Source organism: Schistosoma mansoni, chromosome W (genome assembly GCF_000237925.1).
Source record: "Schistosoma mansoni strain Puerto Rico chromosome W, complete genome".
In the NCBI taxonomy this organism is placed as follows: Eukaryota; Metazoa; Platyhelminthes; class Trematoda; order Strigeidida; family Schistosomatidae; genus Schistosoma; species Schistosoma mansoni.
In genome coordinates, this window is record NC_031502.1 from 7,684,330 (window position 1) to 7,709,329 (window position 25,000).

Sequence of the window (25,000 nt, forward strand, 5' to 3'; positions counted from 1 at the left end):
CTGGTGACAAAAATATTGTTTATTGGAAGAGCGGTAGTTGAAAAAATGAGGCGGAAGCGGCGTTCTGATTCGTTTGATGAAGATGGTATTTCTGAAACTTGGTTTTACTTAGTTGCGATTAAGACTTTAGAGCGAAAAGAGACAGGACAGAACCAGATACTATCGAATCTCTCATATATCGAATAGGATTCAAAGTATTATATCTTTTGGTGCTCATGATCTTTCTAGGACCTTTCTAATATAGAAAGGGATATTGGAGAACTTGCGTCAGTTATTCTAACAGATATCCCAAAGAATGGAGAGGGACTTTTAAAAGTTCTGAGCAATTGGTATTTTTCTGTTTACTTATGGTCCTCTCAGTGTAAAAAATGTTCCAGAACGAATACTAATTTACGCAACGTTAGTCGGGTTACTGAATCTAAAAAATCGATCGTTTGTCGGCCAAGTATGTATTACATATTGATATAAACATTTTTTTAGTTGATAGAACTCCTACAACGAGACCTGAAGGATGCCATCAGATCGGCGAATTTTGAGGACGCCAAATATATAGTATATAACATAGTTTTTGTTTTCATTACTCGTCTAGGTTTTGTTCTTGTCAGTGTCTGTTAACTGTCATACTGTTCAGAAAGCATCTATTCTCGGTCTGTACGAGAATTTTGCTGAAGTCACTCTTGATGCAGGACGAAGTTCTCAGGCTCGAACTGATTGGTACACCTACGTAATACTTTACGGTCTACCATACGTAAGTGAAGTATATCAATCCCTAACTCTTTTTTTCACATGTTACCTCTAATATCCTTGTATTCGTATATGTACCAGGTATTCTGTTTATCTATAGTTAATCTGCAGTTGAAGAATACTTGCGACTAGGGATTGTCGGTATTTATCAGGATCGATATAGATAATTAGTGGCCACCTTAAAGTACCGATGCACCTTGTTCCCAGTTCTCCATATTACACTTAGTCTGTACCATGTTTTTATATTGACCCTGATTTTTAGTATACCTCCCCTTGTGTTTCGATCTCAAAGTAAGCTATTCTGGAATCTAAATTTGAGTGAATGACGCAGTATATTGTGGAATGATTCTACCTTTTTCCCTAACTGGTGAATGTAGTCGTGAGTGCATACAAAAGTGGTTTTCTGTTTTCATTTGTTACCTTAAGATGTTGCAGTTATCATTTACAAAGGAATGATCTGACTTATTGTTTGGTGTATTTTACTTATTCACAAGTTTACTAAATGACTACCGTTTATGCATTAAAGTTCAACACTACCCCTATGTTATACACTGATATTCTTTTTAAAATGGTAAGTATAAAAATATGTGGTTATTTTTGTAGGAGTAGCGGTAGGGATATCCCATCTACATTTGTTATATGTCTCTGAACGCCTATGTTTAATCATGAATGAAGAGTCACTGTCGTCTCGATGGATGGTTTTTATAAATAACAGTTTGTGAAACTAGTATCTTCTAGTATATTTGGTGACTTATTAGAATTTAGTGTACATGTTTTATAGACACTACTCCTTACTTGAACAAGTCCCTGATCAAAGCCCAACGGTTGCTGCTACCGTGATGTGGGGATAGGGCTTGCCTATCGTAATGAACCAATCGAGCTATACGGGCTGGAACAACCGTTCCCCAAAGTTCTACAATGCCAGACAAGTCGGTTGAAGAGCGGTAAGACTAGAGGCAGCGAACCCAAGGTTCGAGGGCGAAGTCGTACTACCTATTGTACAGAGGTGTGACGGCAGTAAGGTGTTTCTTTCAGACAATCGGCATAACAGCGATGCTGTCTTCACACAGGTGGTAAGATTCCAAGTACGGAGCTAACACAAAAACTACCCACAAAAAGGTCGTGTGTGACCGACCTAAAGCAGTTGTCCCTTGGGCACTGTGGTCACGCTCTCAGATCACTAAGACCACCTCTAACTCAATTTTTTCAGATACCTCTAGAAGGACCCTTCCGCGGTGTGGGCAACGATGAAGCGGTAAGAGCCTTCATACCTCTAACAGCACTCAAGATCACTATTCATAATCAATCTCCCTCTTCAATTTCTATTATTTCTCCAACCTCGACCTTAACTCTAATTTTCGTCTTTTGACTTCCTCAATTGTCACCATGGCCAACGATTCTAGTGTGCGAAGTACTGTCCCAGGTCTACTGAAACCTCGCTCTAAACTACACATTCGAGCCCTCAACCTACGCACCCTATGTCAAATCGACCAGCAGGCTTCATTGGCTAAAACCCTAGAATCTCGTACTATTGATGTATGCTATGTCTCCGAAACACGCATATATGATCACAGCATGGTCACTCACTTGACCTCACCTCGCTATAACGAAGAGTCGACGAGATACATCCTCCATCTATCTGGCTACCCGATAGCTAGTTCTCGTGGACTGACAGGTGTAGGCATAGCACTAAGTACGACTTCTGAACAAGCATTATTAAAATGGGTCTCTGTTAACAGTCACCTATGTGCTGTCCGGCTAAACGACTCTGTAAGACCTCGGAAGTATAGGGACACACGTCTTTGCCTTTTCGTCGTTTGTCTACACTCCCACTGACTGCACTCTGGATAAAGCGAAAGATAACTTTTACATAAAGCTCTCTGAACTGCTTCAAAAGCTAAAAGTTCAGACATAGTACTCGTAGCAGGTGACTTTAATGTCCGAGTAGGTAGCTTAAACCAAAGAGGAAGACATTTAGGTGGGTATTTTAGTATCCCAGCTCAGCGAACAGGTAATGGTGATTGTCCACTGCAATTGTGCTCAGACAACCGTTTATTTTTAGCAAGCACTAACTTTAAGCATAAGGAGATACATCGTCTGACATGGCGACCCCTGCACAGAACCAACAATTGACTCAAAAAGACCATATTGCCACCAGTCATCATTGGAGAGGTTTAATAGGAAACCGCCGCGCGTTCTAGTGTACATGTTTAGACTCTAACCATACTCTAATACGAGCACGCATTTGCTTGCGCCTCAATGGACGCAGAAAAACCACTTTAAGAAAACTCATTAGAGTTGAACTTAGTGACGAGAATACCAAAATGAGATTCCAGGAACAACTGAGACTACACTTAGGCAGTTCGGAAAAGGAGTCTGACCCAGATGTTGCTTGGAACGATGTAGAAACAGCAGCGACATCTATTAATGATTTGAATAAAACAGTTACGAAAAACCGGTGGATTTCTGCCAAGTTCATTGCACTGATAGGTTCTCATAAACTCATCCCATCTGGCTCCGAACATGATGGAAAGCGAAAACAAATCAGATATAGGTCAACCAAAAGTCTAGGGAACTACTGTGAGCAGTGGTGGGCAACGAAAGCAAAAGAGATGGAAAAAGCAGTGGCTGTAGATAACGTAAGACAGCTTTTCAGACTAATAAAAAAACTGGAATTAAGAAATCAAATGTAAGTGAGACAATCTGGGAGACAGATGACACTCTTATTTGCCATCAGCCTAAACGTCTAGAACGATGAGCGGAACACTTTAAAGAGCAGTTCAGCTACTCTACAACTACCCACCATTTCCAGACAGCCTAAATGGAACATTGAACTAGGTCCCCCGACTCTGAAGTTCAAAATGCCATAGCTAATCTGTAACGAGGGAGAGCAGATGGATTGGCTCCAGAGGTCTTTAAGGATGGTGGTCCAGTTTTAGTGATCAGCCTGACTAGTATTTTAGCTAAAATCTGAGAGTTGGACATAATCCCATCTGACTGGTCGCAATCACTGATTATCCTAATATATAGGAAGGGGTAAAAATCATTCCATGATAGCCATAGAGGGATTAGTTTGATTAATATAGCATCTAAAATACTAGCCTCAATAATTATCGAACGCCTAACAAAGACTCATGAACTGCAAATACGAGAAAATCAGGCTGGCTTCAGAGTTGGTCGTGTCTGCATCGACCACGTATTCACCATTCGTCAGGTTTTATAACGCGGGGATGCTTATCAGCATCCGACAATCATAGTTTTTCTCAACTTAAAAGCAGCATTCGACCTTGTAGGCTAAGAGGTTCTGTGGCAGTGTCTGTCATTGAAAGGTGTACCTAGGAAGTACATAAACCTTGTGAAGGTTCTTTACTCGAACACTACTAGTCGAATGAGAGCTTATGGCAAACTGTCATCTGATTTCGCAACCTCAGGTGGTGCCCGTCAAGATTGACCACTATCTCCATTTTTGTCTGATTTAATCACAGACCCACCGCTGGAAATAATGTTCTCGTCGTCCGGATTATCAGGGATGGATCTCCTACCAGGAGGTCCACTTATCGACTTAGAATACGCAGATGACATAGTCCTGTTTGGTGAAGACGCTGACAAAATGCAGAGTCTTCTGTTAGAACTGAGTAATAATGCCAGGATGTTTGGGATGCGGTTCTCCCCCTCTAAATGTAAATTGTTACTCCAGGACTGGCCTGCGTCAACACCTGAACTAAGGCCAGGGAAGTCCTACTCACTGCCTTCTCGTGGCGGGGGTGTGTTTACGAAATTGAGAGGATGAAAAGCGAATGTCTGGCGCTTTAACCGGGTTGGTGGACAAGGCGAGTCCACCTAGTGGAGTTGGAAAACCCTGATTCCAAACCAATGGTGCACATGGGCTCCAGTATCCTGAGGGAACAAATGGCGTACGAATCAATCATTGATCACCGGCTACCATGGGACTGCATCTCCTCACGATGCTCCACTGCCTTGTGGACTAGACCTTCAGGTCAAAGGCTCCGGGTGTGGTCCCCTAAGAAAACCACCTGCTTCAGTCTGGGCACCTGAGCAGTATCATAGCCCTCACACAAATCAAATGAGATTTGTGAGGCGCATGTTTATCTGGTGCTTCCTTGTACCAATATTTATGTGTTTAAATAAAATAAATAAGGGATAGGGAGTGAAGTAGTCGAACGTGTCGACAACTTCACTTATCTTGGAAGTCTGATTAGCCCTAATGGGTTGGTGTCTGACGAAATCTCAGCACTGATTGAAAAAGCTCGTTTGGCTTTTGCCAACTTACGTCACCTATGGCGAAGACGAGATATCCGTCTGTCAATTAAGGGACGAGTATACTATGCGGCAGTTCGTTCTGTCCTACTTTACGGCTGCGAAACGTGACCATTAAGCGTAGAAGATACTCGTAAGTTACTAGTATTTGACCACAGATGTCTTAGAAATATTGCTCGCATCTGCTGGGATCACCAGGTAAGTAATAATGAGGTTAGACGCAGGGTATTAGTAAAAGATGATAAGTCAGCTGATGAGGTTGTGAATCTCCATCGACTGTGATGGTTGGGCCACATGTTACGTATGCCTGAACACCAATTACCACGGCATACAATGTTGACTAGTGTTGGAGATGGTTGGGAGAAAGTTAGGGGCGGCCAAACCAAAACGTGGCATCAGTGCTTGAAGTTACTAACTTCTGGTCTGAACCATGTTGGTAGATGCAGACTACTTGGTTGGGGTCCGTGTGCCTATCATAACCAATTGTTGGAGACTCTGGGTGACATGGCTCAGAATCGATCACAGTAGCATAGTTGTATACACTCGTTGTCTTCCTTAAACCTTGAGATTAAAATTGCTTGATATCTTTATTCCTACGAACTAATTTTTTCTTCCTATATTATATCCTTATACAAAATCTTTCTTTTATGTATTACCACCATTATATTAACTACTTCTATGAATTTGGTGTTCATTTTGTTGTAGTAATGAGATGTGACAACTTGAACTGATGCATATATGTGCCTGGTCCTACGTTGTAGCTCACTGACTGACTGACCCTAATCAGAGACAGATGTCTAAAATGTTAGTTCATTATTGTATTCGACAATGCAGCCTTACTTGTATCCAGTTGATAAATTGTTTATAGCAAACGACAGCGCATCTTATCGTCAGCTTGCAAAATTATTGCCTATGTAATCACTCACACTTTAACTACTTTACTTTGTTTAGTTAACAAGACATAGTTGGATGTATATTTCCTCTAATCTATGATTTGTTTGTACATCCGTGGATTCGTATTTCTGTATCCTTTCAGAGTGGTTACTTGCTAGCTTCTTATGACGCTTCAGCATTAAACGACATATTAGGTACAATTGAAGTTTACATGACGTAAGTTGTTTACTTTGTTTGTACAAAAATAAAATATGCGATCTATACAACATTTCTGTATACAAATTTGTATTCTTTGGTGTTATGATGAACATTTATTGCCCTAAAAGTGTGTTAACTGATTTCCTATGTGGTCATTATCGTTCCTCATATACTAACTAGTGTAGGATAATTATTCCTTCGGTTGTCAAGTTGTCTCCAAGTTCGCCGAATCCAGACTTTTAAACGTGGATCGTCAGTTACAACAACACTTAATCTAGCATAAATAAAGTATACCAAGTAGCATTCAGTCATAGTGATCCAGATTTTCTCAGTTATGTGATAACGAGACGTTTTAAGGGTATTCTGGTTATCTTTTCGAACGCAAACAAAAGTGTTTAGATATTCCACTTCGAATACTACAAAGGTTTCCACAAGAATCATTTTGTCTAAAATTGTTAAATTTACTTCAAACAATGGAAAAATCATTCAAAATGTATGGCCTATGAATCATGCTGAAATATTTCTGTTAATCGAACAGATTCATGTTTGCCTGTGGACTCTCAAACCCATGTTGAATGTTATTGTACGAATTAATAACATCAGATTCCCGATGAAAGTTGTAATTTAAGCAGGAACTTTTGACTCTATTTTTAAATTAAGGAAACTTGAAATTTATCTATGAAATACAGGCCTATGGTCCTAACTTTATGCTGCATATATTTTGTTCACAAAATAGCTGTACTACCTTGGTTCTGTAGCCTAAGTAAAGAAACTGAGATTTGTATCGGTGATTTAGTCATTGAAGTATTCATAAACTAAGATTAGTTGGGGAACCACTGAATCTAGAAAGTACTGGGTAACTATTTTATCAATCCGCCTTAATATTGCATACTTACGACATTTCATGAGTCTGAAGGCACTTGAATACTTCGATGTACGTCATATCTGTTGAGAGAATAGAAACTTGTCCAAAACATTTTTCAGAGAAAGTCACGGTGAAGCGGGCTAATTAGTTCATTTTCGACCGATAAGCACTGATAGATGAGCTGAGAAAAATGATGAATTTCTTGTGTAGCGTTTACGTATACACTGACATTTTCTTACTATATTAACTCAACGTGACTAACTGTTGTTTTAGAATGTGTTTACATCTTTATCCAATTCGTTTTGATTTGGAAACCAGTCTAGTAAATTAAAGTCCCCGGGAATATTAGGTCATACAAAATTCAATAATGTCATTTAGTCATTGAACATGAATTTGATAACACAAGTTTTCAGCGTGAATTAGTTTTCTTTTCGTGAGCTAGTATCAACTAAAAGATCATAGGAGACCAGGGACCACCAAGTAGGAAATGCATGTGTTAGGGATAGGGTACTAGGTAAAGATAGGAAATCAATTGATGAGATAGTAAATATTCATCAACTGAGGTGATTGGAACATGTGCTACATATGTCCAACAATCTCCAACCTCGATGGACAATGTTATGTGGTGCAGGATTGGGCTAGAAGAAAGCTAGGGGCAGCTGAACCAAAACTTGGCAAGTTCTACGTTCTGAATGAGAAAGCACTGAGAAGCTATTTTGTCTTAGCTTCAAACTACTCATCAGTGCGTGCTTACGACCCTCAGTTAATATCAATTCATAACCAGAAACAACTACAACTAATTTCTGTAAACCCCTCAACAAAACGTTCCTAGTTCAAGTTGATTAGCAATAATATTTATGCTTTATGTAGCCATTTTAATAAAGATATTGAGAGAACATCGATGTACATATACAGCAATAACATCACATAAGATTATAAGTATGAACAGGTACGCTTCGTAAGGTATTTATAGTATCATTTTATCCACCAATAGTTTTTACGCAAAAATTTTCTGTGGATGAGATTCAAATAAAGTCAAAGTGATGGATGTTTTAAAAATAATCCATCTAGTTAAATCAGTTAATTATAGCTATCAATCAACCAAGTGTCTCATATTTTTAAGAAATTTCCCGTCGATTTTTTGTCTCTTGATTGGTTTGTTCACCAAAACGTCACTGTCCTGATAATGTTCATTATTGTGGCACTTAGTTGGTACATCATATGATCCATTTGGTATTCTGCAATATCTTCATTCTGAATGTTATTTATTACATTAGCTGAAACATTTTATACACTTAATTAATCCTCAATGATAAACTGCTAACTTCCTAAGAATTCTAATTATATTTTAGTAAACGCCAGTGCCCCCATGTCTCATTATTACGCGTTTGGGAGTCAAATGATCCTCACCCACAAGAAGATGTGAGTAAAGTTTTACTATGAAGACATTGTCTCGTTATTGTAAACGTATTTTATTCAACTTTAACTGACTGCTCAATACAATTGAGCTAATATCTGTGTAATATTTAAGTCTGTTGGCTTTTAATATCTACACTCTTCTCAAATACTGAATGACACTAACCTAAACAATATTTTAAAACTGAATCACTATATGATTTGTTAATATTTATATAGGTAACCGTTAAACTTCTGGATTCAGATTCGCTGAATGTGGACAATTTTGATGTACTGCTCAGTTTTATCAGTCTCAGTTTTTCTAGCAGCATATTGCTACAAATATTAGACTGTTAAGTATTATTACCGTCAAATGTCAAATATCTTTACAGAAACACTGTATTCCTTATAACGTATCGGTGATTGAGGTTGCTTACAACGTCTTGAGTTCGTAATAAAGCAGCACTTCTAATGACCTTTTACTTCCTGATGTAACCGTAGATACCACTGTAATCACTAAGACCGGCAACCGCTACTCTACACGAAATAAATAAGAACATGAAAACTGGTGCAGATGAACATTTTTACTGACTTTTCAAAACCATCTCAACCTCTGTAAATAATACACTCATTCATGAATCGATTTCACAGGTATACTTGATGACTTAATAATAACTTAATAAGTAGCACATATATGGGAAATACACAGTTACTACAAAAGCATGCAAGTTATATTGAGTTGAACTAAGTTCAAATGAAATATAATAAAGTATATTTCACTGAATAAATGTTTTACTGAAATAAAACCAATGTTATATTGCATAAATTATCACACTGAACTAAAGCAGGAGTAATATTAAACAAAAGTGGCACCGAATTAAAACATGGCTTATTTTTCCTCGTTTTAACACTTTCTGATTAAAATTTCGATAGCATTACACCTCCAAAATAATTTACTAGTAGACATTGGATTCAATGATTTCACTTATTTTTGTGATAATAATAAGCCTTCTTGGTTTCATTTGTCCCTACAGAGTATTCTTGCTGGTTAGTTCCTTCTTTTATCTTTCCACTTCAGTATTTGGATTGTTTGTGGGCTCAAATATGCAATCTCCGAAATGGTGGTTGGGTGGAAAAAGTAACTTGGAGATTATATGACTCTTTTCCTAGTTTAAAAGAACATGGTCAGCCGCATAAATTATCACCTGTAAGTCAAGTTTCCATGACGATTCCCCTAAATTTTGACTCTTGTTGTCACTGCTACTATCATTCACGTAATTTTTCACGTTTCTAATTTATTGGTGGAGAATCCTATAGTGGTTTCTTCTTTTTTGTAGCTCACACCACCCGATTATGATGCAGAGGTCATTTATCCTCTTCCATCTGTGATTTTTCGAATGTTTGATTACACTGATGTAATTGATCAAGATGAAAACGAGATTGTCCCTAATTCAGATTTATCATCAGACGGAGTTAAATCTAGTAAAGAAACTCCTGTCCTCCCGGGAGCACATACTATCGAACGATTTCTTATTGACGAACATTTGGCAATTTTGATGAATAATTTAAGTTTCAACAGAGTTATGTGGTAAGTAAACTCATCTAATTTTTTCATCATTTTAGCTACCGTTAAAAACTTTGGCTAACTCACATTTGTACTAAACCCTACGTCGATCATGAGTGACTAACAGTGTGAAAATTTATTTCGCAACTTATTATCGTTGAAGTTTTAATTAGTAATGTGGACTGCTTGCATATTACGTACTACAGTGTATACTGGTGTGAAAAATATAAGTCGATGTTAGGGAAACCAAGACTTTAGATCATTAAGTATGTTTACATGGCAACTGACTCTACAGTATTTTGCCAGAATATAAAGAAAACTAATACGTATTTCAATGGGTTATTTATTTTTCCGCCAGTATAATGATACAGTGTCTCATTACTTCATATAATGTTCTGTTTGTTTGAACTAATGAAAATTTTCATTTTTAATAAAAGATTGTGGTAATGTCATAGTAAATCAACTTGTTTGAGTTGTTTTGTCTGTCCATTAGGTTTTCTGAGACAAATAAATGTCATAAAAAAGTTGAAGACCTAAACTCACTTAGCTTCTATGGTAGTAAAGTGGCACGTTTTTAAGCGTCTTTCCAATTCCAAACGATCTTGAAAAAAATATACTTGTCCAATGATATCTTGAATTTTTTCAACTTGTTTGTAGATTTAGTGGAAGAAAACCACTTTCAGTTTTAAATCAGATCTTGTTTTACTTCAGTGTTAGTAGTCGCACCTTTATATATGCTTTACGTATCTTATCTTTTTTAATATTCTCATGTTTATTCCTATGCTTTATCAATATCTTCGGGTTTTTTTTAGTGCTAAAGCTCTGCTGGGACTCAAAACTCGAGCGAAAGTTGCTTTAGATTACATGATCATTGAAGCTGTTTTTGCTGGAATGTTTCACTTACCTCGTCCACCAGTTCAACATGGGAATCTTCTGTTTTATGGAAGTTTACTAGTACAGTTATGCCATGAGGCTAGTAATACAATTCCTCTAGTGTTAGCTCAAGCCACTGAAGTCCTATTTGAGCGTTTAGATAATATGAAACCTGTTTGTATTGGCAGGTAGGATTGCATTTGATTATGATTTCATGTTAAGATTTATTGTCATATCTGTGAATGACTGACTAATGTGATATAAATCACATACATTAATATTTATGTTTAAACATATAGTGATGTGAGTTTTTCCTGTTGACTACTATTGTCACTTTAAGTTTGAATCAGTTTTATAATTTAAGTTTACACTTAGTTCATTACAGATTATTTTTCTAAACATCCGACTCTAAATTTTAAAAACAATAAAGCACTTTAGATACACTATTATGCAAATGTTTGTACTATTTATATACTTATTTGAAACTCATAAATACTGGTTTAAGTAGACATCAAAATACGTATGCACCACATAAATAAGGAAACAAAATTGTGCAGAAATAAAGGAGGGATAGGTAGACTAATGAAAATGAATAAGTGAATGAAAATATGTGAACTAGTATGGTTCTGATGAAAAAAATACAGCCAGGAAGACTTCTTTCAGTTAAGAGAGTTCCTGTCACTTTTATGAACATTATAAAAGAAAACTACATCAGGGTCGTCATTGGCTCCTATTCTGAGCCGTGTTTGATAACATCTCAAGCTGCTGAGTTATAACATACCTAGGACCCCGACCAGCTAGTCGTGATGGACAAACAGATTTCAGTCGCACACACCTATATTTCATACCACAGCCTCATGTCATAAATTGATTACCTCTACGTTTTTCACTCTGTCCCGGCGTCCACAAACGATCCTCGATATGGGAGCCACTGACACAAAATTTTTAAGATGTCCAAGCCACCAAAGTTGGTATTTCAGGATTGCGATACCAGCTCAGTTATTCCCACCAAGCCCGAGTACATTGTCAAACCTCATCATTACTAACATGATATTTCCATTGGATTTCAGCAATCCTTCAAAAACAATTATGGTCAGATAAGGGTACTTTACATCGTCAACTCAGAGAGACCAAGTTTCACAGGCATAAAACAAAGATGTTCTTATCGACGCGTTGTAAATCCAGCCTTTTACAGCCATTCCAATATTACTATAGCACCAAAGATAGCCTTGATTGGCATAAGTCACTCTGGCTTACGCCGTTCATAGATTGATTTCATCACTTACAGCACCAATAACATTCACACAACTACCTAGACACGCGGACTTTTTGACTACTCCTAACAACTCATTACAAAGAGTGAGTGCAGCCACAGACTCCTGTCAGTCTTGTAAAAGTACTTTAGATTTATAGGTGTAAAGTATATACCATATTGTCATGAATTGTCAACTAAGTGCGATTTATAAAGTTTATGTATCACCAAATAACAAGACAATATCATTCGCATACTCAGGATAAAAAAATTTCCTTCACATCACCATCACATACTTCCATCAGAGCTGTTTCTAAAATGTCATTTATGACAACATTGAGGAGGAATAGTGAGATTGAGAAAACCTGCTTAACCTTACTGCTGAAAAAGAGTAATGGAGAGGAGTAATTGTATGCTCTTACTCTTCCTGAGGTGTGTGTACTTAGTCTTCACGATGTTGATAAATTTCTCAGGGATGCCCTTCCCCAACTGACAGTCCCAGTGCAAGACGTCGGTGAATATTATTGATTGGCGTCACATCTTTCCAGATTGATTCCATTACATTAGACTTCCTGGCTTTAATGTCTTGGATGAGTTGAAACATCTTCAGGGATTTACTAGGTCTAACTGTTACTTTCAAAAAAATCAGGACTCTAAACTCCAGATTTATCGGTCCGTTAGCTAACTACACAGTTAATGAAGTATCTGTTTATCATCTAACTCACGATTAGACAATGTTGACCCACTTGCTCGCAAAAGTTGTAAGGAATCTACAGAAACACAGTGCTTATAATTGTAACTTTTCATGAAGCTGCAAAGGACTTTACTCACCATTTTCATTGGGTTATGCAAACGTAACCAGTTTTTATACTTTTGGCGGGCGGATAGCTAACCTTAAATCTAGCTTGGTTTGACATTTGAGTGCGACGGAGGCTGCAACCGATTTGCTTACATTAATCCACTTACAACGATGGGTTTATAGGCTGTGAAAACGTAAAGTAAGATTGTTGTCTGACATTTATATGCAACGTAAAACTGTTATCTGTTCTGCAGTCAGCGAGTCTACAGTAGCAGCTGTCCTCTTTGTTTAGACACTCGACCTGTGCATTCTAATCTCCGGCTAGCATTATAATATCTGTCACACGCGTTTTCCTGAGATCATTTAAATGATGGTACCATTTGTCCTTGGTTTAATTAAAGAAATAATCTGTCAGGGAATAGGCGGGGATTTCGGAAAGACATTGTTCCGCATGTAGTTTTCTCATTTTGATGAAGCTTTATTATATAGCAGGACATAAATGACTGTTAATACGCATCTAGTTGACTAATGCTAGTGTTCTGGTGTTTAACAAAAGATCAACGCCCAACTATCCTTGACGAATATTTAACAGGACCTCTGTAATCACCATGTTTATGTGTAGGCTGGGACACTGCTCGAGCGCCCGATGAGAGGCAGTCGGTTTTGTTAAGGGGTTATTCGCCAAGTCCTCGACCTAAGACTAATCGACAAGGCGACTGAACAAAGAAGATGCAATCCATAGCAACCGATGAATAAAGATAAGTTCATTTATCATTCGTCCCGTTAGGATACTGGAGCTCATAAGCACCATTCGTTTGTAATCAGTTTCACTCTAGGATAGGTCCTCCGTATCTACTAAATCATCTAAAGAGCTGTGCGTTCTCTTTTCGGCCGTTCACCTCCGTAAACATAGCCCTACTGTTGGGATGCAGTGGGTTTAAACGCGTGACTATATGAAGGGATTTTGAGAAATAAAGAGTGGACTCTCCACCTTCCACCCTACCAGGACTGGTCTGATATTTCAGGACTTCCTGGAATTATGGGATAGAAATATTGTTGATATTCTATTTGTAGGACAGAGGACCATAGAGAATTCGCATTTGGTGGTTAGGCCAACATGGTGCTAAGCTAGCTCTACATTGGGAAGTGATGATTTAGTAGTAGCACTTGGCTTGAGACTACTAAGTCGTCGGTTCAAGCTCCATTTCACCCACTTTGCTTTGAATAGTCGATCGAATATCTCCATCCTCAACACATTAAGAAATATGCGGCTCAAAATCCAAATCGTTAGCTTTTTGATTTTTGTTTGGAAATTTGTCTTCTTTTACTACTAATGACACTCGAATCTAACACCAGTAGACTGCAAGCAGTGTTTTATTCACTAAACTGTCGCCTTATCAAGTTGAAATGTCAGTACTGCTTCAACACCCTTTTACTTCAGACATTTAACTCATTATTATTTCTGTTATCCTGTAGGTTTATTGAATGGTTTTCATATCATTTAAGTAATTATCAATTGCAGTGGAGTTGGAAAGAGTGGTCTTCATCTCTAACGCTAGATCCAATGTCTCCACAAAAACGTTTAATTACCGAAACATTATGTCGATTAATACGGTGAGTGTTTTTCCGTATGACATGTATTCTTAGAGAGGATTATTATTATTATTCTAATGTTTTGATAACAAAGACTCCATCATATCGAAATATTATAAAGACTTAATGCAAATTTTACTGAGAGTAAGTTAAACTGTAATTTTCATCTGCAGAATTAAAAATCTCTGTTACATGTAAGTAAATCCATATATTTAGTTAATGGATAAAACTAAGAGATAATTTATTATCATTATACTATTATCTTGCTAATATTTCGATGTATACTAGTCCGCAAGTTGGAAAACATGGTACTATATGTAGTCATGTTTTTGAAATTTCAAAACTGTAGCAAAATTGCGAATTAGACAGGATAGAGTTGTTGAATTGTTTATTATTTTAATCGTAACATAGAAGCAATATTTATGTCAATGTAAAAAATCACATGATAGTTACTTCAAATGTAATTACTGTGTAGAAGTGAAAAATCATTTGATAAAATTGTGAATCTTCATGGGTTAAGATGACTGAGCACATGTGCTACGTATGTCGGAGCACCTCTTGCGCCAATCTATAATCCTGTATGATGTAGGAGTAGGCGGGTTGAGAGTGCTAGAAACAGTCAAACCAAAACATATCTATTAGTCTTTGAAATTATTGACGTTGATAGGTTCAAACTACCTTGTTAGGATCCAAACAATAGTCGGAATCAATAATTGTAGACCTTAAGTGACACGACTTAAAATCAGTATCATTCATGTTTTTCTGTTTTCTCGAAAATTCTGAATTTCAAGATTATTTTCCATTTCGATCGCGCGAACTCATTCTTTCTTTTCCAGCCCAGTATTCTGTATCTTTAGCCCATTTTTCCTATCGTTACTATTACCTCTATTAATCCGACCGACTCCTTTACTGTTTGCTTGTTAAACTCATCTGATTTTGCGTATTCGGTATGGTAATTTTGGATCAGCGCATATCTGTATTAAGTTTTACATTGGTCATTATGATTAAACTGAACACCGATCACCACGACGTGCAATATTGACGAGTGCTGGAGGTGGTTGGGAGAAAGTTAGGGGCGGCCAAACCAAAACGTGGCATCAGTGCTTGAAGTTACTAACTTCTGGTCTGAACCATGTTGGTAGATGCAGACTACTTGGTTGGGGTCCGTGTGCCTATCATAACCAATTGTTGGAGACTCTGGGTGACATGGCTCAGAATCGATCACAGTAGCATAGTTGTATACACTCGTTGTCTTCCCTTAAACTTTGAGATTAAAATTGCTTCATATGTCTTTCTTCCTGTACTATATCCTTATATACAACCTTTCTTTTATATATTATCACTAAATTAACTACTTCTATGAATTTGGTGTTCATTTTGTTGTGGTAATGAAATGTGGCAACTTGAACTGATGCATATATGTGTCTGGTCCTACGTTGTATCTGACTGACTGACTTGGACTGAATCATACATAAAAGTGGTTATTGTGTCAGGTTTTTTTCTGTACATTCACAACTAGTCATCATCTTGTATTTTACGTTTTTCGTTTTAGTTTTTCATACTACGAGAATGTCAAACGTTTACTTCCAAAATCTTTTTATATAATGTTACCACCTCAACCTACGGTAATCAATAAATATGAAAGTAATCCAGGTAATTCATATTTGTTAGTTGTATCAGCACCATAATTACGCGGGTTTGTTTTTGCTTGAACTGGTTAAAAGGCTTAACAGTGGCGAATTTCAAATGTGTCATTGTTAATCCAATTAATCCTCTTGTACTTATTCTCGCATAAAATTAATCTTCAACTTTCATATATGCATGTGCCTTTTTATCCATTTACATATTAGCTTTTTTAAAGTATGTAAAGTCGAAAATTGATAGGTTAATTTATGTGTCAAATTTTCTAGCCACATAACTCATTCCTTCATTCAACTCTTTTTCGTCACTGGTTTTATCTACGGATTACCCGGTCTGAAATAAATATGTTCCCAACACATTTCATATAGGACTTAATATCACTTTTCTAGTTAATGATTGCACAACGGGATCAGTTTAATTAAACAACGAAATAAATCGGGGATCGATTAACCTTAGAGCCAAATGCATTCCCAAAGGACTATTTTTTAATAGCATAGGTAATATCAATATGACAAGTAATGTTGGTAAGCTGTTCTAATTTGTTCGTTTATACACTTTTGAACCCACATTGTAGTTTGGCTATTTATAAAGGGATTCTAATTCCTAAACTATTCGGTCTCTTGGTATCCTGAAAAAGCCTTATTCGAAATTCCGCCCATTAAAATAGGTAACTGATAACTAAATATAGTGAGTTTCAAAATCTCTTTAGTTTTGAATACAAATACAAGAATAAAATTGACTGTGTAACGTACACATGAATCGAATGAAGTTTTGTACATAAAATCATTTCCTTTTATAAACATATCATTTTGACGCCAACACACATACATGTAGATTTCAATAATTTATTTAATCGTGTTATCACGATATAGAATTGTGACTTTGTAGTTTTAGATAACTGATATCAATTATCTATTATCAGATTTGAATTTCATCCCACCGTAATCGAACAGTTTTGATAACAATCTTACTCCGATGTAGTTCGCGATGTTTAGTGTACAAACCAACACAGTCGCTCTACGTATGTTGCCAGTTTTATGTGTTTAATAAAGAGATTTATAAAAGCTTATGGAAGAAAATTTTAATTTAGAAATCTTGTTGAATGATACAAACTGTATTGTCTGTTTTACTTTATGTGAAATCATGTATGGTCTAGGTATTTCTTTTACAGTTATTTCCTCTAATTTATGTTTCTTCATTACTTTCCATCATAGATTTGTCTTCTGCACGCGCATTCTTTCGTCTAGTGGATTCTATTCGAGCGCGCCTTGAACCCCAAACCGTCTTAAGAATAGCTGAAACTGCCTCACAAAGTCGTGGTCGACGTCTTTCATTATCAGAACCATTTGATAATGATGGGGTAAGAGATGAAAGAGATGAAGATGCATCTAGTGATGATAGTCACTCTGATCATAGTGATGAGGAGCGTCGTGGAAAAAGCCCCATTGATACCATTCCTCTGTCAGATCCTGAGTTTGATGAACTAGATGATCCTGAGCCTGCTAAACAAGAAATGCGCTCTCGTCTTAAAGCACGTCGACGAATTTTACGGGAAAGTGCAATGAAACGTAATTTGAAAATATCATCAGAAGATAATGCCGATGAACAGGTTGGTGTAAGAAGTGATTCTGTCGAAAAGTTGCCATTTACCACAGCACCTCAAGTGTCTGAACTTTCTCCTGGAGTGACAAATTTAGCTATTGAATTATTTTATTCTGCTATGTTGATCGCTGGTCATAAAACAATCAGTCACACATTTGCATTCATAAAAAAGTTAGTTTTCAAACTGCGTTATTTTAGATTTATCAATACACTTGACATACTTTCTCCAGTAAATGTTTAATTTTGAAGATAACCCTCACTTTAGAGCTCTTTTAGAATAGTTGTCTGTTATGAACTTATCACGTGAAAACTTATAAAGTAGAGGAATCCGGCCATTTGGGTCAGTCTGTATATCAAGATAGCTGGTCAGTTGAGCTTAAAGGCATACAGTGTAGGGATTGCAAAAATTGAATTAAGATAAATCCAAATGTTAACCTTCCAACGAGGATCAATCGTATGTGTTCACAAAGACTAAACATTGCTTATACTGAATATCGGTCCGTAGAAGTCAATCGGGTTAAAAAAAATTCAATCCATACACTCGATTGCTATATAGTGGAATACGGCCGACCAGAGTTTACCTGAGATTTAAGTAGAAGCTCTTTTAGTTTCACTAGGTTTTTTTGAAGCTTTGTTGGATGGTGTTGTCTAAATTAATTTCAGGTTTGTATTTTGAAATTCAGTTTTAGAGTATCTTAATATAAAGAAAGGAAAATTCACAACGCGATATTTGCGTACCTTCTCATTCCCATTTGTTTTGTGTTTAATGTTTAGGTATGCTGCTGTCATCCGGACTCTTACATCTACCGTTGAAACTCAAGTAGAAGCTTTACATGTAATTCAGGCGGTCTGGGCTAATAATCCACAAATGATTGTCATTATTACAGAACACATGTGTCGTGTTGGTTTGATTGATCCGGAAGCGGTTGTTCGATGGGCATATTCACCTATAATGACAACTTTAACAGATGATACAGTCAATTTGAACTCTGCTAATGCTCGTCCAAAAATTTTAGAGTAAGACAATTCATCATATATATATATATATATATATATATATATATATATATATATATATATATATATATATATATATAATAATTTATTTATGCGCCCTTTATTTATACTTATTTACGTCTGTTACCTCTCGTGCAGGAGCATAGGCCGCCCACCAGTATTCTCCATCCAACCCTGTACTTGGCAATCCTTTCAAGTTGTTATTCATCCTTTTCATATCTGCTTCTATTTCCCGGCATAATGTGTTCTTTGGCCTTCCTCTTTTCCTCTTTCCTTCAGGATTCCAAGTTAGGACCTGCCTCGTGATGCAATTTGGTGATTTCCTTTATGTATGTTCGATCCACTTCCAACGTCTTTTCCTAATTTCCTCTTCAGCCGGAAGCTGGTTTGTCCTCTCCCACAGAAGTCTGTTGCTGATAGTATCCGGCCAGTGAATATTGAGTATTTTGCGTAGATAACTGTTTATAAATACTTGTACCTTCTTGACGATGGATGTAGTAGTTCTCCACGTTTCAGCTCTATACAGTAGGACTGTTTTGACGTTCGTCTTGACGTATCTTCTGCATAACTAATTCTTAGTAAAATACTAGTCTGGTAATTCACTGTTTTAACTAATCACTGAGGATATTTGATGATAGATGGTACGTTTATTTTTCTTTTTTATAAGGTAATCAACCATTAATAAGTTATCATTCATTCTGTAATGAATCCTGGCAGCGACACCAAATGTAATGAATGAGAACACGAGTGGGGACAATCGAATGTACTTGGACACAAATTACAGACTATCTCACTAAATTCTGATAACTATACAATGAACAGTTAATTTGCAAAATAACCATCAATTGTCTCAATCTTTACTGTTCCTTTTGTAAATATCAGTCTATCTTCTCTAATTTCATTGTTTGTGCATTTTCCTACCAATTGCGCGTCATTTCAGTTCTTTCCTTATCGGTCTTCTGCCAAAATACATTCTATGTCTAACCATCACCATACACTACTTATATGGATATAAGTAGACCACACTACAATTCTAGTCACTCACATTACAACAGTTTTTTATAGTCAATGATCACTTTTCTCGTAAAGCATTACTTCAACTAAGGCTGTTTCAATGGAAAACCACCGGACATAAGCATTTGTAGATTAGTAGAGGGATGGTTTTCGAGAATGAGGGGATGTATGGAATTCTTTGCGACAAAATCGAAGAGATAGCAATCATACAGAGTCTTCTCTATGTGAAGCTTTTATAATATAATTGTTTTTGTTTCTTATTTCTAATCCGAAAAAGTAACTCATTTATTAATATTATTACTATTTAGCTTTTACGTTTGGGAGTGCTTAAGTCGAACTCTTGTTCGTGTTGGTAGGCGCGTTACTCGAATTACAAATAGACTAGAACTGGCAAAAGAAACGATGGAAATTAACAGGCGTTCTGTAAGTTGTTGTTTATGTCAATTGTTTTCTGTTTGGTCGTGTTTCTTACTTTGTTAACATTTGCTGGTCAATAACTTAAACCTATGCGTATGTAGTGTTTTCTACAACAGTTGTACTGCTAACAGTGTCTCCTAACTCCACTCTCTTCACGCCTCAAGGTAAACCATAAATCTTCGGTATTTCATTGTTTCAGTCCGTCCACTTTTGCCATCATGTATTTTTTGTCTGTCAGTATTAATCACTCCATTTTCCTATTATCGTTTTAACTACCTATGTTTCTTGCTTGTAACGTTATAAGTTCGCTTGAAAGCCTATTTTTTATGTTCTTTCTGCAGTATAGTTGGTTGGGTACACTTTGACGCATTCAATTTCGTGTTAATTTATCGTTTTCTCTTTCCCTTACTCATATTGTTTTGTTACAACTTATACAAATTGTTAGATGGCAATTTCTGTGGCACAAGATGCACACAGTACATTTTGATTCGTCAACTTATTCGTGAAAAGGTACATCTATTTCTTATAATTAAATTGACTTTTGTAAACTTATGCTAGTTTTCTACTAGAGTAAAAAGTTTTGTTCTCTTTTTAAACTTTCTGGATTTGTTTCACTAAGTTAGTTTTTAAGTATTTTTTCTTCCCTGTCTGATGTTCTTTAATGAAACGATAAACCCAGTTATTCATCACTGAACAACCACAAATGGAACGACTCATTAGCATCATTCAATGTCAGAACTGTTACTAATCCCTTGATGCAAAATAAAATAACTAGTTTTGTTGTCTTTTTTTAGTGTTTTTCAAAGACGTTGGATCAGATCTTCGAGCAAGTATTAGACATCAAACACTGTCCCATCAAGTCAGTCTCAAAAACATACCAATGTTGATGGAATGGTTAGTTTCTGTAAAAGCCAAATCATCACGAATATCCTGAACCTAGTACAGTGTTCGTAATCCTGCGTTTGATATTTAGCTTTTAAATAGAATCTAGAGCACAGAGCTAAGTGTCGTTCAAGGTGGCACATAGGACGTGGATACTGTAACACCACCTAAGCCTAGTATCAGAATTCTTGACCTTTATTTATTTTCCTTGAAAAAGTAGTTACTTCTAAGTACTGTTTTCATTTCTTTCCTTTTGAATCATAGTAATTCAAAATATTGTTTCCTTTTTAGATTCTTAGGCTAGTTTAGTGAACTTTGCCATCTTGAGAAATAAGCGGTCGTCAGGATCTTGAGGTTTTTTTATCTAAGTATGTAGGTCTTCATTTATAACTTTTTTTTCCGTGCAAATATGTACTAGTTTCTTCAAGTTAACAAATAAATGTATTATTTTGTTTGTCAATCTTGTTAAGTCTCCATATTCGACTCCTGATCGTGAAGACGCTGACCAGGGAGGAGATGGTGATAGTTTCTCACGAACTGGAGTCGACAGTGATTCATTCTTTAAAAAACCGAAAGATTCCATTTCTGGGAGAGTTAAAGTCAGTGATCGACGAAAGCTTATGGCAGGCTGTGAACTGGTTTCTTCGTCTGACGATGAGGCTTATGGTGGAGGAAAGGATAATGTCGGTGGTCGAGTAGCCAGACTAGAAGAAGCCAGATGTGAAGCAGTTCGTAGTCAATGTGCTGTCATTACACTTCTTCTGCATCGTCATGCTAGACTTACTGCTGAACTTGCATCTGAAATGTCTGGACCTTCTCAAAACCATTCATTCAATACGGATTCTCCATTTTTCTTACATGAACCAACTCAACCGAAAAGTTTGTCTGACGAAGCTTTAAGAAATATAATGTTTTGGTTAAAAGGTCGGTTAGTGCAGGTGGTTCTTGAAGTAAGTCTTATTTTGCGTTGCCATTGTGTTATCCCTGCTCATAAAATCGAATATTATTCTAAATGTGTTTTGCAAGTGTTTGTCGTAATGTAAGATGTCCGATAATAGCTTTATTCATATATTAGTTTCCGCTGGATTATATAAATAACCTAATCATCTAATATATAAGAACTCTCGTCTAAATTAGAGCGAATAGTTTCACAGTATTTGAGCGCCGAGTTGATGTAAGACATTAAATAGGAATAATATATATTTGTAAAATCTCAGCGAATGAATTTGTAGTAAATCCAACGTTTCGCCTGGCAATCTGGTCCAAGCTTTTTCAAGGAATTATAATCAAACATCAAAATTATCGAATATAAATAGGTACATGGTTCTCCGGGTTCAAATTTCAGCCTTTTATATTTTTATTTTGTTTAATTATCTTCATGTTATACATACTGTGACAGATATGATTCATATCATATATATTACAAATTGTACGTTTTTCTTATAAATTCACTGATAAGAGACAATATATAGTGTAAATGTAATTTTCTCCTCTCACCTCTTACGTTTTCTATACAATATGTTATATGAACACTCATCACTTCACATCACACACCTCTTACACACTAATACATATACCTAGTTTAGACATTGTTAACGTTGATTGGATGACCTATTCAGTGTACAATGAACCCGGAGAACCATGTACCTATTTATATTCGATAATTTTGATGTTTGATTATAATTCCTTGAAAAAGCTTGGACCAGATTGCCAGGCGAAACGTTGGATTTACTACAAATTCATTCGCTGAGATTTTACAAATATATATTATTCCTATATAATGTCTAATCATCTAATATATATATATATATATTGCGTAAAATAAAACTACTTCAATATTTTGATGTAGCTTCTTACAACTGTTGTACGATTGTAGAAACTTTAATTACTGCGTAGTACAGTACTTCATGTTTGTCCATTGCTCGTAGATCGGTGACCACTTATGTATATGGTATATTGAAACTGGTGTACGTGTATGTAGTAAATGTTTACATGTCATGTTTTTATGACTTCATAACTTCATTACTCCCTTCACTTGAGGTCTCAGCGACAGACATTTTCAAGCTTCTCAAAAATCGTGGCACACAAATTAGCATTGGAAACGCCTTTTCGATTCAGTTACTGATAAAATAAGTGTACATTGTATTAATTAGGGTATTAAATTACATGTACATTGTTTTTTTTTAAAACCCAATAAAAGTTATGTTCCCTACTTATTTTCACAGCATTGCGATCAATTAATACCTTATCTGGATAACCTTGATGAATTTATTTGTGGAGCTCATCCTGAAGTTCAAGGCGTGTTTCAGCAGCTTCGTTCATTGTACGCATAGCATTCTCATTTTGATACCTTGTTTATGAGGAAGTCAACTTGTGTGTACTTCAATTTGTTATCTACACTTTTTATCCAAGAATTGTAGAATATTTTGTAACATATGGTTCTCATCATCTCCCTCCCGAAAACTAAGTTTTCTTATGTTCACTTTCGGTGTCGAATTTACTTAAGATTTCTCTGGGAGAGATATTTTTGAAACATCGTTTTGTACTTTTTAAATACTTGCATTTCTGGTTGTCTTTATTATGAAGAAGTACTATGGCTTTTTAGCCTGAACGTTTTGTTTTCGCTAGTATAGGGTCACTATCATCCATTCAGACGCTTTGGGATTGTAGCGACATAATACAACTGAGTTGTTGACTTTGTGACTTTCAACACTTGTCTTATTAAGTAACAGTTTATTCATACCCCAAAACGATTTCGCTCTGACGCAAGTTTTTGTAATACGTGGTGTTCAGGCAGAAGTGTCCTATGCTTATTTCCTAAACAGTTACTATTGTTTGACTGTTGGATGTGTTGCTTTTTTCAGTAAATATAGGTAATTGTTTGCCAAATTATGTAGCGTGACATCTGAGTTACATTCAATTGCACAAATTGCTATCAGTATCTTGCATCGACTAGGTTAACTTTCTGTCGTTGTTAGTTGTTCATTCGGAACTCACATCATCAGTTTGATGTGCTCCTCGTATTTTTCTGTTTATTTGAAGCTACTCCAGTTGCCTGAGTGGGTTCAAAGACTACCGATGAGTACTCAATAATCATTCGATAAAAAAACCCACACATGACCTTCAGTGTGTTAATGTTAGATCCGAAAGCTATAACAATGTTAAGTGCGTATTTGGGATATTGAGTTCCGAATACTATGAAGTCAGGAATTGCGTAAAAAGGCATGGTCTCTCACATTGTGAGTAATAGAGAACACAAAATTGAAGCCTATTCAAAAGACTCCCTATTTAGGGAGAACAAGGGTTTGTAATGGTAGTTTTTAACACTTATTTAAATGATATGATGACCAACAGACTTTTACGTTTGAGCAAGTCTAATGTACATATGGTAGGAGACAAAGTCGTAATTTAGAATTACATATTGCAAATTCATTTAACAACCAAATAGCTTTCACATACGAAGTTGGTTTTTTATTGAAACATGTAAGACTTGGCTTCATAAGGCTACTTTCGTTACACGTCTTTTCATACAAGGGAAGGTCTAGCAAGTTATTTTAATGTCTAGTTTAGATATGCTGAATAATGAGTACTGTATTTATCGCTATTTCTGACTCGTGAATATTAAAAAGGCATTATACAATTTGCTTTTATTTATTCCAATGTGAACAAGTATTTAACCGACAAAACCCTCCTGTGACGATCACTATGGTTTTCCTGACTTACAGTCTGTTTAAATGCTTATGGGTATATAGAATGGTGTTACTACAACATGGAGAACCATCCACCATATGTACTCAAGGTCTTAGAAAGTTGACATTCAATGGTTTAGTGTTGAAAGTTTGTCTTCATCTTATTTTACTTTCTCGGTGTTAGTTGTGTAGCGGTAAATAAATTCTCGAAATAAATAGTTCTGTAAGTCTTCAACATTTGATAATGACCTCATTAGTTTTAATGAACATAACCAGTTGGAGG

The 25,000-nt window shown here is 36.2% G+C and overlaps 2 protein-coding genes across 3 annotated transcripts; both read left to right on the forward strand.

Moving 5' to 3' along the window:
• Positions 1–24: 24 nt before the first annotated feature.
• Positions 25–23,637, forward strand: Smp_031360.1 (the record flags this gene model as incomplete). 2 transcript variants are annotated; one of them, XM_018800084.1, is made up of 16 exons in its annotated part: positions 25–85; positions 124–194; positions 229–329; positions 361–445; positions 481–552; positions 590–748; positions 6,059–6,132; positions 8,332–8,401; positions 9,712–9,962; positions 10,751–10,999; positions 16,008–16,108; positions 17,311–17,869; positions 18,473–18,715; positions 20,038–20,152; positions 21,499–21,978; positions 23,254–23,637. In XM_018800084.1, the coding sequence occupies 16 exons, from the start codon at positions 46–48 to the stop codon at positions 23,359–23,361; spliced, it is 2,778 nt and encodes a 925-aa protein (XP_018653934.1). The 2 variants fall into 2 exon arrangements, with proteins under 2 accessions (XP_018653934.1, XP_018653933.1); XM_018800085.1 differs by lacking the exon at positions 8,332–8,401 and adding an exon at positions 9,545–9,581 and having other exon boundaries at positions 46–85; positions 23,254–23,361.
• Smp_182870 (putative cap binding protein) lies at positions 14,196–14,480 on the forward strand (the record flags this gene model as incomplete). The annotated part of the gene is made up of 1 exon (XM_018800087.1): positions 14,196–14,480. The coding sequence occupies one exon, from the start codon at positions 14,196–14,198 to the stop codon at positions 14,478–14,480; it is 285 nt and encodes a 94-aa protein (XP_018653935.1).
• Positions 23,638–25,000: the final 1,363 nt, after the last annotated feature.